This window comes from Lepisma saccharinum, chromosome 10, assembly GCF_977018435.1.
Source record: "Lepisma saccharinum chromosome 10, izLepSacc3.1, whole genome shotgun sequence".
NCBI lineage: Eukaryota > Metazoa > Arthropoda > Insecta > Zygentoma > Lepismatidae > Lepisma > Lepisma saccharinum.
Genome location: NC_139238.1, coordinates 4,229,907 through 4,249,420, shown reverse-complemented (window position 1 = coordinate 4,249,420; position 19,514 = coordinate 4,229,907). Strand labels below are relative to the sequence as shown.

Sequence of the window (19,514 nt, the reverse complement as noted above, 5' to 3'; positions counted from 1 at the left end):
CACAACCGCCTCTCAAGTCAATAACCTAACGTTTGCCTAATTAGTTTTTCCGCATTCCTTTCTCTGTTTCCTGCTATGTTAAGACTTGTCACTTCTTACCCAATGCCTTGGGTACGATACGCCAGTATAGTTTGATGTGTTAACCAAGAAACTTATTGTTCCTATTCCATTTAATGTAGTAGCATCGTTTCACATTCTCCTACAAGAAAACACAGGACAGAGCCACCATTAAGAAAATTTAACTGACCACAAAATTACTTTATTTCCAAATAAAACGGGACAGTTTCTTAAGTTGTATGCGTGTATTTTCAACTAAAAAAGGCCAAGTAACTTGCTTGGGTATTTAAGTGATAGGCTATTACATTAGGACACCACAAAAAATGATCACATTATTTTTTTTTACACATTTTATACACACTCTTCTTCAGACAGTTGAAAATTGTCTCTTATGCGTCGTATAGTACATAAATAAAAAATAATATAGTTTGCACAGCTATTATTTTTCTTTCACTGGACTAAAAAATATGGTACATTTTCGCATCGAGAAAGAAATGGATGGTAGAATTCCACAGAAATAGATTTTGAGACAGGATTTCTGTTAATATTTCAAATTAATGCAAGTGTTTTTTTTCTCTCTCTCTTGACTATGGATGAAAATTTTCTGGTGGAACTTTTAAAGAAAATAGACTAGATATATCTTATTTCCTCTTCTTGTTGGCTGCTAGGAGTGACTTCTCCTTTACTCCTGTTTCACCTGAAAAGAGTACAGAATATAAATAAATATAAGTTGCACAAATTTTCAATATTTATATTACTAGGGGAGCAAGGTGTAAAAATTGAGGTGCAAGGACAGTTTATTTCCCTTGGTAGATAGGGTTTAACATAGTGCGGGGGGCAAAAAGTGGGGGGGCAAAGCCCCCCCTAAGCGCCGCCAGTAACTGTTTTCCTTCAAAGCTTTTATATTACAGTAAAACATCGTTAATCCGAATCCCGATAAGCCGGATAGGCAAAAAAAAGCAGAAAGCAGGGCTTTAAATGTGTCTAGAAGTCAACAAGAGAACTTCCCAAAGAAAAGTCAGTCAACCGCTGACTAAATTCTGTTTCCCGCAGACTTTGTACTGTACTGTATAGTGCATTTAGACATATGCCCTTTAAATACACCATGATAAGCTTGTTTTGTCGCTATAAACGGACTTTGATACACTTTCTACTGTTTTTTTAGGTTATTTCAGTTAATCCGGACTTTCGTTAAACCGGTCAACTTATCCCCCATTAGTTCGGATTAACGAGGTTTTACTGTATGTGTTTCTAATACGTTGAGTTTCAGTTATATAGCTTCTTAAGACGCTGTGATCTACTACACTCTGTTCTAGGAATCTGTGGAGCAAGCGAACGAAAACAAATCATCTGTGCAAGTAGTGACTGAAGAGGGTTTCTACCAATGAACACGTGGGATGGAAAGTGAGTGCAGTGCTTTGCTCCGTGCACTCGTTTGCTCCCCTTGCCATTACTTCCAGAATTACCTATTGGTCTGAAAACATCCGAAATTTTTCTTCAAAATGTCGACCAGTGTAATTAAAAAAAAGCAGCCTCTTTCGCACTTCCTTTTCTCTCTGCTCCCCCTATGTAACCTCACTGCTACTAATTTGGTAGTCACTGGCCTTGGCAATAGCCTAATATTCTTAATCCAGTTTCTTCGACACTTGATGCTATTTGCTCCCCGTTACTTAAGTCAGACTTGATCCTGTATGTTTGCCAAGGTAAAGAAATTTTCGCCGTAGACCGTCATTTGAATATATGCATTTATGCAATATTTTGTTTAATCGCACAAGGTTTCACCGCTTGAATGGGAATCTGGGGGGACTGAGGAGGGGGCAGAATTTGAAATGCTGATATTTCTTCTTCCTCTTCGGTAGGGGTCACGTTCTATACTTTGCTTGCTCTTGCAATCTTTGCTGTTCACGTACCTTTTCATGGATTTGAAAGCTGGATGAACCGAGATTAAAAGAGAAGGGAAAAGTTCATGAAAACCTTAAGCTCCATAAACACAAAGATGGATATGCCGGTTGCTCAAAATAAAAGTTTCTCTATTCAGAGCACTCTTGGGGCCCGTTCGAAGCATCGGAATGCGTTGAAACTTGGCAGAGAGGCTACGGAGGCCCTGGAGAAGCGAATCATGATGAAAAACAATTGGTTCAAATTCACACCACCAGGTGGAAATGTGGCGCTTGGAATTAAATGTCCCTTGTCAGAGCGCTCTGGAGCCCGTTCGAAGCATTGGATTGTTGTGAAATTTGGTATAGGGGCTATGTAGACCATAGCGAAGCGATGCAAACGAAACATAGTTCAAATGTTCACCACCAGGTGGAAATGTGCCGCTTAAAATTAAATTTCCCCTGTTTGGTGCTCTCTGGAGCTCGTTCGAAGCATGTATGTAGCGGTTTTGGGAGACTGTTAAAGTGATTGAATAATTGAATAAGCGTATCAATGTTGATGGAGATTATGTTGAAAAAATATAGACTGTTTTCAAGTCAGTGTCTCAGTATATTTTTCATAAATTTTGTGACCTACCCTCGTATACAGACTTTACCGTGAATTTTTATGCGAAGTTCCGAAGTTGCCTTTGTATCCCGTTTTCAAAATAACCCAATTCCATATACTAACACACTCACTTTTCATGACTTCAGTACATACATGTACACAAACGAAAGTTAATTGAATGCTGTATGTGTGTGTGTCTCCTGGATGTGGAGGCATTTGCAATCGCGTAAAACTGAGGCGTCGACTTGCTCTGACGATTCTCTTCTTTTTCTCCTCTCCGCAGCGATTGTAAAACGAAAAACTACTTTGCAATTCCGATCTCGTTTTGTTTACTCCCATTTCCTCGCAGGCTGCCACCAAGCCACAAAGCCCCGACAAAGACACGGGCTGACGAATCACGACTTCTTGTTTGCTTCTTTTATGCGAGACCCTCTCGCCGCTCATCGAACTTCTATTCTCTGGTAGGCGTTCCGTTTGCGATGTGTCCCGGTGTGTGTGTCTTCATTGATTTGGGGAAGTTTAAAGCAGGAACGTTCTAAGATTTGGGTTGCTTTCTTGTGTACAGTCATGAGCAAAAGATTGAGTTAAAATTTTGGGATGCATTGGCACGTATGTCACTTTGTACCCTTCAGTGAATCCCCTTATCTAAAACCCGTTCGTTAATATTAAAAAAATGGGTGTAAAGAAAGGTTTAAAATGTAAGTTGTGTAGGGATCTGCATAGGACAAATGCAACTAACTCTCTAGCCTTCTTAAAACCGAATGTTTATGGCTGCAGCAACACAAGCCGTCCATCTGTCCCTACCTTTGGCAAGATCAATCCAATCTTTTCCATCCTTACCGATTTCCTTTAGGTCCATCTCAACATTATCCCTCCATCTACGTCTTGGCCTTCCTAAAGGTCTCTTACTATCAGGTTTCCAGACAAGAATCCTGTGAACTCCTCTTTCCTCTCCCATTCGTGCCACATGGCGTGCCCACCTAAGTCTTCTTGATTTAATCATTCTAATAAAATCTGGACATGAATACAAATTATGTAGTTCTAAATTATGTAGCCTTCTCCAGTCACCTGTCTCCTCATACCTTTTGGGTCCAAATATTTTCCTAATGATCTTATTTTCAAACACCACACATTAAAAAAAAGGCAGGGACAGTCCATAAACTACCTCAGTAACAGTGTAAAAGGCCTGCTCTTCTCAAGAAGCTAAAAACATTGGATAAGACACTGACATCGTCTCCCAGCACAGCTGACAAATCGTCGGGAAGGTAAAAACTCTGTCTGTGTGAAATCGGCACTTCCGCGAAGAGAGTTCGTTCTATTTGCCGTAAGTTTAGGGTGATCAGATATTCGGTCAGTGGCGCAGGAACAGAGGGATGCAGGGGTACATTCTACCTCAACAGTTTTCAAAGGCGTGCATTACACCTTCAGTCATTTGATCCGAATTATAATTGTATCAGGTTTCTAGTATCACAGTTGAGTTGTTGTTACATTCCAACAATGTAACATTGTTGACAATATTCATTGTATAACTGCTTCATTTTGTTTTGTTAAATTTATCACATTGTTATAACTAGGGTTAGGATTTTTATGACCAAAATATGCAAAATCAAATATGCTCTTATGACCTAAAATTGCACAAAATATGCCGTTTAACTGGACTGTTTCAAACACCAATATCTAAATCCTGAGATATTTTCACATACGTACTATTTTTAGTTTACTTCATAGGGCCTGAGTTGCAATCCACAATAAATATTTCTGTAAATTTTCAAATAAAAATGAAAAATACTTTGCTGCAGTCCAAAAAAATGAAATCCTCGAGTGAAAATGGGAGTAAGAACGAATCCACTACGAAAACGACTGTATATTTCTTGGTTGAAAAAGCGAAAATATGCTGAATATGACCGAAAATCCATCAAAATATGCTATATCACGCAGGAATGGCTAAATATGCCAAAATATGCCCTTAAGAAGCACCTTAATCTAATTAGTTTCTTCATAATATGAATTTCTATATGTTTAGGGAACACATCACCCTTACCAAAAAAAAATATGCTGTCATGAAAATCCTAGCTTTAGTTATAACTATTACATTCATGCAAGGACAGTTTATTTTCCCTTGCAGACAAGGCTTAACATTAAGATGTCATAATGTGGGGGCAAAAGGGAGGCCCTTCTAATCGCCGCCACTGATGACAAAAAAGTAAAATAAGTTAAGTGCTCTCCTGCGCTTTGCACCATGCTATGAACGCGTATAGGGCCCCACACTTTCTTTTTTTTGGGGTGGTGGTGTGATCAGCACACGAGGACTTCACCAACTTATTTGACAAAAACTGTGTTGATCTTTTAGTTTCTAATACACATCGCTGTTCGTGCGATAAATTATACAATGCAGTGGCCATTAAGAAGCAGTATATTTGAGATTGGTAAAGTTACGTCAGTCAATATTGCGTATTGTAGCATCACACAGCACGAGTTGCATGAGCGCGAAGAGCGAAGAACCGGGTAGAAATTCTGCCGCTGTGGTCTGCTTCAGAAGGCAGGAAGGGTCACATGAACCAATCACGGTAGACCTCTCGTACGCCGGCGTAAGAGAGCCTATTTACGCGCGTGCTGTAGAAATGGAAGCTTTCCCTCCATAAAGGAAGCAAGAAATATAGGAGTCCTGTACGCCGAACCTGCTCGGCGTCCGGCCGGGAAAGGCATTGAAAAGAGATGCTAGAACGAGTGTTGTTAGTGGAGCGTTGCAAGCGGATCGCGAAAAATAGCTATTATAATGCCATGAAGGTCAAACATTTATGAAATTAGTCACGTTTTACTTTATAATCACAGCATTTAAGCTTTTTTGAAATTTTAAATCTGGGAACACCGGGCGTTCGGGCGTACTATAACGCTACGCCACTGGTGGCAGCACTCCTGTTGTGTCTCCACGCTTTTGATCGGCATTTGTTCTCCCATGGGAAATTTGATGCCGAACGTGCTGCTATTACATTAATTGCAAGTTTAATATCATCTTAACCTCAGAAATAATGTCTGAACATGACAGTTGAATAATCAATGCTGTAAAAGTAAGACTTTTGAAAAGACGATCGTCAACAACAGAAAATATATCGCAACTCAAAAAAGCTTTAAAATTTGCACAGCACTTTTTTACGTCACTTGCCATTTTCACAATTTAAGTCATCTATTGTTGAGAATCCGGGAAAGAATAATGCATAATAATTCCGCGCGACTGAAACTTTTATTTTTATAGTTGTTTTTAATAACTGATTTATTTTTCACGTGATATTATACTTTTACACGTAGCTAGTAAATATGGTCCTTTGTTTTATATCCACACATTTATCGTCAAGAATAGTTATTACAATTATTTTTTTCTGTTCCATGTCTCTCAACCTCAAGGGCTATCTTATTTACAGGTATTATAATTTTAAAATTGTTGTTACCAAGAAAAAGGAGGACGAGAATACGAGGGGAGAATATCTGCTTAATACAATGAAAACATACGTTAATATTAAATTATCGGATAGGGCATAATGTCAGTCTAAGTATATAATAATATATATATCATGCGTTTACGCACTTAATACATTTTTCTTTATAATTTTGGGAGTTTCTTCGATTCCTACCCGCCGTTGAATTGCACATGCTCGCAACCAGAAAAAAAGCAAAGCATAGTGTAAAAATCTAAATTTTTGTATTATCGACCCATGGCAGATAGAGACGGTCCAAATGACGTCAACTTTAGTGTTCTTTGTGCACAAACGTACTACATTTAGCTCATTTTTGCAACCATTCCGTTGCGCTTTTATATATTAATTCTTAGGTTCAGGAGAATGTAATTTTCGGAAACTTATGACTGGCTACATAATCTTTAAGCTTTGCTAAACCCATTTTTATTATCGATTTACACGAGAAATTCTTACCTTCATTGAAAATAACGTTTGAATAGCCATCCCATCGTGCTCCAATGTAAAGCTTATGGCAACCAAATGACGAACGAAATCATTTAGGGACACAATACGGGTGGCGCCGCCACCGGAAAAGTTTAGCAATGAACAGTCCCATTTCGGTGCATGTACGGTAATCACCGTTCAGTTGGCAACACTGACAACAGTGAGAGAGTGAGCAGGAAACTTTCAGAAAACCACGTGACGAGACACGAGTTTCAGAAGCTCGGCCATAAAAGCGGAAATCGACAAGAATTGGAAGCTGACGGGTCGTTAAAATTTTCTTCCAATTGGGGAAGGAACTGTAACGTTTCCCCAACCTAACTTGTTTTGGGTGATAATCACTTTCAATTAGTAAGAATCGTTGACATCAAGTGGGAAACGCCTCACAAGTGGTCCTGACGGAATATTCTTGATAACAACCAATAAGTCTCTAAATATTAATTGACATCATGCTGGGCGTGAGTCATCGTTTATCTCGTCTCCTGAAGAACTTAATCTCTATGATGACTTTCGGGCGTCCAGTGGGTTTAACTAAGATGGAAGTTTGCTTTGTAAGTCCATGGAAAAAGTTAAGTGGACATTGCCAGTTTGTTGAAGTTACTCCCTAGCTGTAATGATTGATTGGTTTTTGTCAGGCCAGGATTCCTGGCGTCGTAGCGCGCTGTGCTAACCACTCCACCGTGGAGTCGGTCCTTGGCTGTAATGCATCAAGCACACTGGGACAGGTATCTTGGAGAAGGGGGAGGTTTTGCATAATGTTAGTATTGATGCCGGTATTCGGGTTCGATTCCCGGTGGAGGCACGTAGTGGTTCGGATCCTACTTTGAACTGTAGGCCCAGTCCCGATTAGCCTCTCTGTGCATAAAGTGGACTTACAACAACAAATCAATCAATCAATTATGCCGATATTGTCAAAATGAGCATTAGTATTGGAAAAATGCTTTGACATGCTCAAGATTGTGCATTTGTGCTCGCGTTTGCAAGTCGATTGGTGGTTCCCCCTCCTTCCAAGATCAGGGGCATATCCCCCACCAGATCACGTCATAATCCCCATAAATTATTGAATTACGAGAGCGTTACTGCTATCGTATTACTGAAAGTTACTCTTTATTAGCTTTACTGAAAGCTTCGATCTAAATCTCCTCGTCCCCACAAAATTGTTTCTTTTCTTCATCCAATGCTCTGTGAACCAGCGGCGTGCTGGTGACATTTTCCGTTGGGGAAGCAGATCCCGAAAAATTAAGGAAACCAAGAATTCATTATTCTACATGGTACGTTATAATGAAAAAAATATCACTCTACCTGATACTATTTCCTTTGAAAGGGAAAGATGAATGTCCTGGCGCAGTTGTTCATTTTTTCGAATTTCAGTTGGTCTGTTGTGAAACGTATTTAATGCAACAGACGATGGCCGATGATTAAAAAAAAAATTTTCAAGATTTTTCACACATTGCAATATTCACAAATCCACTTTGGCACCACGTAGTTCTTTCCGTAATAAATAGTAAACAATGCCAACGCTAAAGTTTTTGAAGCAAATAAATAGAAATTCACCCGCCTGAAAAGCCATAACTTTTCACACCGTAAGGCGCTTGAAAAAATGTGACTGCGGCCAGCGAGTTTTACCAACTCTATTTGGCGGATGTGTCCATGGACATGTAAGCTGTCTTAATTAACCGAACGCTCGGAAACGTTTATCTTCACATAGAATATATCATCCGTATGCCAGCAATCATATTTTTGTGTTTCTCCTGTGTTTTGAAACTTTATAGTTTATTTATGAATATAAATTTTAACTAGCTTGGTGGATATGCTACATCGCTGACAATATACAGTACACTTGGACACTTAATCGTGCAGTTCGCAACACTGAGGACATCAGTAGGCTGCCAGATGGCAGTCGGTGCATAGTGCATAAAGTGGACTTAAAACATGACGTTGCACAGCTGTGATTACACTTAAATGTTAAACCTATCCAGAGTGTCAAATATGACTTTACTTATTTCAAAAGACGTTACACAGAATTACTTGTACCAATTTTATTCCACAACACAAAATACATAAATCAGCATCAGCCTATTAACTATTAATCATTTATACACTTCATAAACTCCTCGAAGATCGCCCGAGCTTCTGTACTTCGAAAGAACACACTCAACACGTTTGTCCTTTTGATGTATTGATATTTTCTTCTCTTCCCAGCCAATAGACCCAATTCTGCCATCTCAATTACAGACGAGTTTCTCTTTGTTTCCGCCTTTAAGGCTTCAAGCAGCACGTAAACATTGGGTTACCTTTTCCCGATGACTTTGTTAAGCTTTGAATGCCATGACTCAACAGCATTATTTGTCTTGTGTCTTTGGTTGCAACAGTTCCACACAGATATTGGAGCATGTTCGTTCTCCAACCACTGTTCCACGAAGTATTAATTAAACACTGGACCTTTTGATCGAGTGGAGAACTGTCCATGATGAGTAGGAATCCCTCTTCTACTTCTGATTTACGGGTCAATTCTCCAAATTGCTTGTTTAAAGTGGAAATTGCATCCAGAAATGTAAATAAGGGACGGCTTTTCCGTGCGTTGTCTCTATAATTTCCACTCTCAGCCATCTTGTCGTCTCTCTCAAGTCTCAGTTTTACATTAATACTAATTTCCCAATGTAGATCCCTCTTCATCTTACATTCATTTACCAATCACCTTCCATTTCAATCGAAGATAAACAGCCGCAGCTGGACAACGTCATAAACACATGTGCGCGCGGCGGTAATGACACTCCGGATTGTGGAAAAACCCACTAAGGAAGGTCTTGACATATGTCGCAGCGGAAATGAACCGATAAGAACCCTCGGCGCAAACGACACGGACTCGGCAGTCTCTGCTTTCTTCCAGGGCTTACGGGTTGGAAAACAAGCTTTGTCTCAACACAACGTCCCCTCCCATTGGATCCCTGAAGGTCGCCGGGGTATTTGGGTTTCTGGTGGCATTGCCAGGGTGGTGATACTGCGCAGATGTTTTGTTAACAGGCCGCGAGATGGTGCTGATGGCCCCATATCGGAAAAGGACGAACCTTGGACGCTTGCAGGTTGATATTCTGTTGAGGCAACCCGGAAGAAATAATGACAAACAAACGTTAAATAATTAATTTGTAACAGTTATGCTGTGTGCCACCACTGCTGGCCTTGCTGTACCGGAGTGCACGCGCATGCTATGGACACTGTAATTGTCTGTTCGAAATAAATAAATTAGTAAGAAAACATATTCTCACCCCCCCCCCCCCAACCGCCTCCTCAATGCACATATTGTAAGCATGGAGCCAAAGTGAAAACTTGCGTATTTACATGTTGAATTTTATATTATCTTGAGGAAACCCCTCACCAAATTTTGATGGGTGTTTTAGGTCCACTTTGTGCAAACATAGGTTAATCAGGACTGAACCTACAGTTTAAAGCGAAATCCGAACCATTCCGTATGTGGCCTTCCCGATGGCGTGGCGGTAACAAGGGAAGGGGATCCCAGTGCAGACAATGTATAGCGGTTCGAACCCCACTCTCATCTGTAGGTCTAGTCCCGATTAGCCTAACTGTGCATATAGTGGACTTGAAAATTATATTTAACAATAAATATTGACTTTTTTTTCTGAAAACACACGACTAAATATTATGCTTACCATCAATGGACCTTTTCCCCCACACGGCGGACAACTTGTTCCAATTGGAATCTGATCTCTTTCCCCAGAGACCCTTTAGGTTATTCCAAGTTGGTTCCCTCTTGCCCCAGGATCCTAGAAATATATACAGCCGTACATAAAATATCTCAATGCACAGTTATTATGTGTAACCAGCTTCAGTAAAATGTAAACCACAAAACTTAAACATTAATCTTACATAGTTAACGCATGTCCAAAATTCTAACACAATTAAGCTTTATTTCCATGATATTCTATGTATAATACATGTGGTTACTTTAATATATGTGTGATTTTGATATACTCAGTGATTTCTTTGAGAGAAAAGTAAACTTAATATACCAAAGACAAATTTAGTCTACGTTGTTGCTTGAGCAATGTCAACAGTAAACCTTATATTGTTTGGACAAGCAACGGATGAAAATAGGCAATCTTGCTGCCATCTGTTGGGAAACTTAGAAGTTAACTCTCTGTATGTAAAGCCCCTATCACACGGAACTGGATTTCTAGTAGGAATGCCCTAGTTGGCGCTGAACTAACTTTCTAGGTAGCAATCATGGCAGCCTGGCTGACTGCTTGACTGGTTTGGAGGAATAGGACATGTTCTAATTGCTACTTGCTTCCTCGACTGGATTCTGTGGAACAGCCAATCAGAGCAAAGTTTCGCCATGTGAAGATAATCTGAGTGTGCAAAGGAGCGCTTTTGTCTGTGGTTTCCGAGTGTTACTCCAGCAATGTATAACGTATACAGCATGAAAGGCGCGTTGAGTTACACCATCTATGCTGAGTGCACGGTGTTTACATTTGAAACAACTAAAATATTCTTCCATACGTGTACAGTAAACGTTGTAAAATGTATTTAAGCAGCGCCATTGTTTTGTACCTAATAACGTTTTATACGAAACGTTATTCCTATCGGTTGAATAGTTATCGCAGGGACGTCGTTAGGGAGGGGCACGGGGGGGGGGCACTGGCGCCTCGAAACGTTCACGTGGCCCCGGCAAACTGTTCTACATTTGCTGAAAATTTTACATTCATGACAAATATTGCGACTTTTTGTGATTTTTCTTCATTTAGCCTCCACCAGGGTTGTCAAAGCTTGAGGATCCCATAAATTCTAATGGGTTTTATTTGGTTCCCTTGCACGACCGGAACCTTTTTTCTCGCACAATTTAAATTCGGTCCAAGTAGTGCATTGTTCAATTAAAAAAGGTTCCTGGACCGTATTAAAATTTAACCGGAAAAAGGGTTCCTGCACCGTATTTAAATTCAGCTGCAAACAATCTTCCTGCACAGGATTTAAATTCTTACGGAAAAAAAGTTCCTGAACCGAATTGAGGTCTAGAACTCATTTACATTAGTTGATTTTCTCTCCAGAATGGGAAATTAATTTATTTACAATTCCTGGACCATTAACAACCCTGGGTTTGTTAAAGATCAAGGAACGCATACATTCTAATTTGTTCTTTAGGGTTGGTTGATTGATCCACTTTATGCACAGTAAGGCTAATCGGGACTGGACCTAAAGTTTAAAGTGGGATCCGAATCACTATGTGCCTCCACGGGTATCGAACCCCTTGATTACGAGGCAACGACGCTACCACTGCTCCATCGGGGAGGCCCTGTTCTATAGGGTTCCGTAAAAGGACCGGAATCTTCTTTCTCGCACAATTTAAATTCGTATCAAGTTGCGAATTGTTTCATTTCAATACGGATCTTCGACCCTATTTAAACTGATCCGGAAAAAAAGTGTTCGTTGACCGTATTTAAATTCATCAGGAAGTAAGGGTCCTGGACCGAATTGAAAACTTCACAGATGAAAAGGTTCCTTACAGTCCAGAACTCATTTACGCTTGCTGATTTTCTCTCCTGAACGGAAATTGAATTCATTTAAAATTCCTTGATCTTTAACAACCCTGGTCCAACAAATGCAGACTCTGTGGCTGCTGCTTAGGCGGGAAAGTTGACTACACATACAAATAGAATGAATCCGAAGTTACAAGGGTCGTTCAAGGTTGACCAAGACTTATTTATAGACAGGAAATATAAATACAAATGCATAGAAGCACCAAACTATCTCAGTTCTTCAAAGTATTCCCCCAGAACATCCAGACACCGTTGCCGTCGTTGTGGAAGTTCCTTGATACCTTTGGCGTAGAAAGAAGTAGGTTGGTGTCGTAACCACTGCAGGACAGCGTTCTTGAGTTCCTCATCTGTCTGGAAGCGCGTCCCGCCCAAATGCTCTTTAAGAGCCCCAAACAAGTGGAAATCACTGGGGGCTACATCTGGGCTGTAAGGACTGTTGGGTAAAACCTCCCAGTGCAACTTGGTCAGTATTGTTTGAGTCAAATGGGCCGTGTGTGGCCTGGCATTGTCATGGAGAAGAATTACATGTTTCGACAACATTCCAGGTCTTTTCTTCCGAACGGCCCCAAGTACAGCACCGTGAAGCAGTGTTGAGTAATACTGGGCATTAATTGTGGCACCCTTCTCCAATCAATCCACATGGATAATTTGCTCAACACCGGCCACCGATATTCACCGGAGTGACTGCAGATGGGCGAACGTGTCCGTGCGGTTCATTTGCTACCAACTCCCGCCCTTTACTGAACTGTTGACACCATTTGTACACTCTTGCCCGTGACAGTGTTTGTTCACCATTCTGTGCTTGCAGTCTACGCCAAATTTCAACTTCTACTTCACGAGAAATTTCATTATACACCGCCGTTCAACAGCAACAGATACACTACATGCCGCCATCTTTGTTTACACTACTGCGCATGCGCCTAATGCGTCACAAGCTATCATGGTTACTCGTAAGGAATCATGGTCTGTTCTGCCGAAGTAATGCAACGCTACATTGATTAATTAATATTTTACGCACGAAAGTCTTGACCAACCTTGAACGACCCTTGTATATAACGAATAATAGTTACTTACATAATAATATCATGAAATATGGAAAGCCAAATTACTTATCAAGCATTTTCTGTTATTTGCCTATCCTAGTGGGAGCGAAAATCTTTTGCCCTTGGAGGTGAACTCTGTACCTGCAAATTCAAGATGACATTTTCTAATTTTCATTTCAATTTGGGCTGACAACTTCGTGGTGGAGTGGTAAGCAGGTTACGCTACGAAGCAGAGTGTCCGGGGTTCGAATCCCGGCCTGGGCATGTGTCTTCTTTGTAATGGTCCTTTCATCAATTTAATCTTAACTCATTCTCATCTTCACGATTAGCCAAAAAGTTTCAGAAAAGTGATGTAAAATGAACCAAGTCAATCAATCATTTCTATTTCGTTATTTTACGCCGCTTTTCTACTTCTTGGGTTAAATGCGACGATGAGATTGGATGATGAACGGAAGGAATAGCGATGCGAGACATGATGCAACCACACCTGTTAAAGGTCCGAACCTGGGACCTGTGGTTTCGTAGCGCGTTATGCTCATGATTCGGGAGTTGAATATTTTGAATCTATAACTATAAAAGTAGGGTGAAAGAAAACAACATTGTACCAGAGCGTATAGAAGAGAAAGTGTGTGCACTTCGTTTTCTTCCCGTATGCCAAGTGAATAGAGCGGTGCCCCACCGAAACACTGGCAGCACCTTCGCTTGCGAGCGTCTTCTGCTTGCAGTGCGGCCGCGCTTTATGTAGAGCGTTGTGTTTTGTTGTACTAGAATAACATTGTGTACTTTTATTAATTACAACGTTGTTACGTTATTCAGTTTAGTGTCGTTTGATTTGTGATTGATCCGTTGTGACTAGTTTGTGTTGTGTTCAAAGCATTATTATTGTGTTTGAGACAGCAGCGAGCGAAAACTACAAGATGTCGACGTGTTTCGTACCCGGCTGTAGATCTGGATATGGCCTCTGTTCTTCAGGTAGTAGACATTGTTTTAGGCCACCTAAAGACAGTAATGGTTTCTCAAAATGGGAGTGTGCCATCCCTAGAACAGATAAAAAACTAAGTCATAATTGCTATGTGTGTGATATTCATTTTTCCTCTGACCGTTTAGTGAAAGCGGATTCGCTCATAGTGGATGGCGAAACAGTAGGATTTCCACGACAAAGATGGAAATTAAAACCAGAAGCAGTTCATCATATATTTCCTAATCTGCCTAAATACCTCTCTAAGACAGTTAAGAAGCGAAAATCTCCCATGAAAAGGCAATCCTTGCGGACAGATGATAGTGAAGTAAGTACTCGTCGCAATGTATCATTAAGCTTATCAGTAGAGGATGATTTGCTTCACACTGGGGATGCTAGCAATACAATAGCATTGCTAAAGATAAAACTTAAGAATCAGAAACGCAATTAATTAAACGCTAAAATAAATTTGCTTGAAAAAGGCGTTAAAGATGCTAAATTAAAGATTACGGTCACACAGTCAAAACAGTTCGCGTCTCTTAGCAAAAATCAAAAAATTGTAATTGATACAATCTTAAAGAAATGCCAACTGAAAAGTAAGACAGGAATGAGACACAGTTCTGAGTTTATACTGGATTCTCTTCTTTTAAAATTTAAGTCCTCCAAGGGGTATTAGACACTGTTTGCATCACGATTTGCTACCTTTGCCTTCTGAAGGTCACTTGAAAAAATTGGTGAAGGGTCTTAAATGTCCTTATGCAATCAATTTACGTACCAGCAAAACTTGCTTTACTTTCGGGCGGAAACTGTGAATACAGGACTGAATCTCCTCTGACGTCTTTTGTTAATCAAATGCGAACTCTGGCAAGAGCAACCGAAAATAAAAATCTTTCGGTGAAGAAGCAAGCTGAAAATAAAATAAGGGAAAACATTTCCATTGTTGAAGATGAAATTCAAATACCGGACTGGGAAAACAATATACCGAACTTAAATGAACAAAGTGTTGGTAAAGAATACTTGGTGTATCATTTGGCAGGATACATAGTGCGGTATATTTCCAAAGTGACGGATTGTAAACTGTGTACAACTTTTCTGCACGGGGAACCAACTAATGTACCTGCCCCACTTACGCTAATCCAAGACTATGGTTCCGGCGAGGGCTGTAAATACTTTACCTATGCATCGAAAAGTATTTATGGTGTGCTGTACGAGTGGAAGAAGTTGTTGCAAAAAAATTATCATGTGCTAATAGTTTATGGGGTGATATATTTTTTGAGTGTTTGGACAATTTAAATATAATTGCTGTAAAAACTTCGCAATTAGGATGCTGTGAAGATCATGTGCTGCGTACGCTATCTAAACTCGTATTTCTCTATCTGAAATGTCGATTTTTCTTCCGCACCAAGGAGATAAGAAAGGAATTAAGTGCCTCGAAGACAGCAAAATCATCTCGGAAATTCTCCAAACTATCCAGCTGCTGAGCTCTTCTCCAAACGTAAGTAACATGCATTTTTGTTTCTTATGTAGTTAGTTATGTAACCAACGCGAGCATCTTCCGCGCCGTCTCAAACGTCACCACTGCCATCTAGGCGGTGGACCACGGCAACTCAGGGAGTGCGCACACTATTCCTTCTATACGCTCTGATTGTACTGTTCAAAAAAGCAATGTTTAGTTCGTCTAAAGAAAACTACAATTATTCAATAAAGTTAATTTTGAAGGACAAAGCCTGCGAAGTGTTTTTTCCATTCGGTGACGCGAGTCCCATCTAGTTTTGAGAGTGGCATTCACTTACATATTGATTTCAAGTAGCTTCCCAATTGTCCTCACGATGTTGGGCCATCACAGAAATTTTGGAGTTCCTTCCAGGGATCAAACCTTGAACCTGTCGTACCAAAGACAAAAGCGCGAGATTTTAAGTGCGCGGGAATTTTGTTATTTCTATTGTCATTATATAATCAGTTTCGCACGCACAAAGAATATTACTTTTAAGAAATTAGATGTGTGCATAAAATTTCATATATATCGTCATCATTCTCCAATGTGTACAGTACGACTCCACAAAAGACTCGGGCATGTCCCATGGGATAGTGATTAACGGTGTCGCCTTGCACTATAGGGCGCCGGATTCGATTCTGGTATAAACAACATACATGGGTATATTAATAGTTTGTTAGTTTTTAATAGTTTGATAGAAAAAAATCTTAAGTTTTGGGCCCCCCCAAACTGATCAACCTATTTACGTCCCTGAGTTATCGGCTTTTAAAAATGTGAAGTGATACATTGTTTACATCTCACGCGGCTGCCATTACAACTTCCCTCGTATGGGAACAAAAGTCTATCGACAAGTACGCTGATAAGTATCGTGTGAGGCGAAAACTAGCAAATTGGTAGCCAGTCCAGCGCCAACTAGGGCATACCTACTGGGTATCCAGTTCCGTGTGATGCGGGCTTAATTGTATCTTCCAGACAAAACGGTTACCACAAATAGGCTGGTGATAAGTCGCGCGTTTACTCTTGTGTTCCGCCGTCATGTAACCTATGGGTTTTCTATTATGCGGAACTATGAAATATTGATGTGCATCATGCACTTCTTGTCATCAGCACTGCGTATAACAGGGTGATTAAAAAGTCCCGTCCCAGAGGACAACTCCGTTATTAGTGCTGATAGCGAGGAATGGAAAGGGGGGGAAAATTGTTGGAAATATGTGGGTTTCAATCTAAAGTGCTTGAATTTACAACGTAGCATTCACCTTTAAGGCTGTACACTGGTTCTAGCCTCAACTCTAGCGGTGACGGCGCCAGCCTGATATAAATGCGGGGGGCTACAGATTTCCATTTCATATTCTCGAGGGCTAACTAACATGTGCGTAATATGGAGCCTAACTTTTGTTGGGTGGCAAAATGGAAAACTTTTCCAACCTCCTCCTTCCCCCAAAAAGTGTCGAGAACTATTTTGCTTACACTTCATATTTCTTTGTTCCTAGGAGGGTAACAAAAATACCCTTGTAAATTTAAATATTTGAAAATTTAGGGTATCAAATACCCCCTTGCCCCCTCAAGTTATGCCTATGGTAACTAATACCGGATATAAGACATTAACTTAACATTTCACTACGGTATAATTTTCCCAATGACATATTTTAACAGAGACCCAAAAATAATTCACTATGTAAAGTGCTACATTCTGCGCCATCATATACAAAATTGCTTTAACGCACAAATCTATTATATCAAATAAAGTACCACAGTTGCATTGTTTTCTTCTCCTAAACCACTATCTAGTGGAATATTTTCATAGACTTACTTTTACTAGAGGAGAAGGCCTAAATACGGGCGAAGGTTTAAATATGGGTTTTGGAGTTATCAGCGCTCCCGAGTGCTGCAGCCTGGCAGATTCTATTGGAACTGGTTATCTGTCAACGACAAAGGTTCCGGCGCCAATTCGCAAGCGAAAGTGGTGGTTAGTTTTGGCCTTGGACGCTGTTATAGAATTGCGACCTCCGAAACATTTTTGGAGGTATGTTTTAACTCAGCGTTTTCTGAATTCTCATCTGCCTTGTACAGATTATGATATTAGCGGTACATAAAACAAATGTGGGCTTTTATAATGCCATGATTTGTTTCTGAAATCTGTACCACAGAAAGCGAAAATAAATTGAAAAAGAAAAATAGCGTGATGGTCTAAATATGGGCTATGACATGATGTCTAATGTTGAGATCACATTTTCAACAAATATTTGGATGTTTTTCTTAATTTCGATTTTTCCCATTCCGCGTAATTTTCAAAACAACAGATAATTTATAAATATTAATTTTATAATGTTTTAGCGGATAAATGACTGTTTTCTTAAATTTTAATTGCTTTTTGTGATATTGCCACTAGTAGCCCATATTTAGGCTACAATTGTGAAATACATCATTTTACCATTTTTTGGAAATTGCTTTTTTTTAAAAAAAAATGGAGACATTCTATACTTTAGCATGCTATTATATTTAAGTATATATTTCATAGATATGCATTTTAAAGGCAGGTGCTTGATATATTATTTTTTTTCCTCCGAAAATGACAACATAAAAAGGGGGGCCCATATTTAGACCTTTTCCTCTATTAACACTACAAAATACACCATAAAAACTACAGTCACTCTCAACCCTTTGGATATACCACAAGTAGCATTTCTTCTATGTAAAGAGTGCAATACCGTACTGTATTGGGTAAATTAAGAAGTGATGACGATAATTACAATCAAAGTGAACGCGGCTTCCCAACCATAGACGCCCGTTGAAAATTTTACAGGGGGTTACAATCTAAAACTTGTGTCCGTATGTGGAAATACTGACGTGTTTATATCATCAGGAGAGAGAGAGAGAGAGAGATAGAGAGAGAGAGAGAGAGAGAGAGAGAGAGAGAGAGAGAGAGAGAGAGAGAGATTGAGGCCGAGAGAAAATATTATAGAAAAGAAAAGAAATAAAGAAACTATATCCTGTTCCGGTTATCTCTGGAGCAAGGCCGCCATAGCCGCAGAGAAGGGAGGAGAAATCGATTGGCCAGAGCGAAGCAGTACACGCTGCTGGAAAGGCTGGTAACAGCAGTCGCTTCTCCCCCTCCACGCAATCCCGTTTCCCTCACGTGTTCATTGCTGGAGCCGTCTCGCGTCACTACTTGCGCAGAGACTTGTTTATGTTCGCTTGCTCCATAGGTAGATGGGACAGAGTATAGACACTTGGAGAGATGGAGATGAAGAAAAGAAAGAAACAAAAGAGGTAGAGAGAGGAATAGAAGTTAGAAATGGGGAAACACAGAGCGATAAGGAAATAAAAAAATAAGAGAGAGAGAGAGAGAGAGAGAGAAAGGGAACATGAAAGCGAAAAAGAGAGAGATCGGCGAAGGGAAGGAAGCGAAAAAAATAAAGGGGTAAAAGAAGCAAGAAAGAAAACACAGAGAGAGAGGAAGAGAAATGAAACGACAGAGGAAATATTACAAAAGACATGGTCAACAAGAGAGGAAGTAAACATGAAGAGATAGTGAGTAAAAGCGAGAAAATAAGGCACAAGAAGAAGAAGAAAAAGGGCGACACCCCCCTTTCATCCGTCCCTACCCGCCCGTATCCTCTCAACAAAAGGCGAAGTTACAAATTCTCGTCACACAGCCATTATCCACGGTCCCGAGATGAACAATGGATACTGTAATCAGAAAGTTTGCAAATCTACCATTCTGCAATATGGTAGAAATATCCTATTTCCATGGAATCCATCCCCTATTATAAGATCCCCTAAGCTTTCTGAAACCTCGGAAAATACGCGAACTACAGGTTTCCCCGTAAATTAGCCCAGCGACACTAGCGCCACTGCCCCCACGCCAAGGTTTCAAATGTCTTGGTTATACCCAGTGATGTGCCGTAGACTATAAGTTTACGTCTACATGCGTTGTCTACACGTAATCTACGCGTAGATTACATTGGGTTG

At 40.1% G+C, this 19,514-nt stretch overlaps 1 protein-coding gene across 1 annotated transcript in view; it reads right to left on the bottom strand.

Moving 5' to 3' along the window:
- Positions 1-243: 243 nt before the first annotated feature.
- Positions 244-19,514, bottom strand: part of Mip (Myoinhibiting peptide precursor) — a 196,920-nt gene continuing 177,649 nt past the window's right edge. The window contains exons 4-5 of the mRNA XM_083130281.1: positions 10,163-10,276; positions 244-754 (exon numbers count right to left, since the gene is read on the bottom strand). Coding sequence (XP_082986407.1) covers positions 699-754; positions 10,163-10,276 — 170 coding nt within the window. The 3' untranslated portion in view covers positions 244-698. The remainder of the gene's footprint in view (positions 755-10,162; positions 10,277-19,514) is intronic.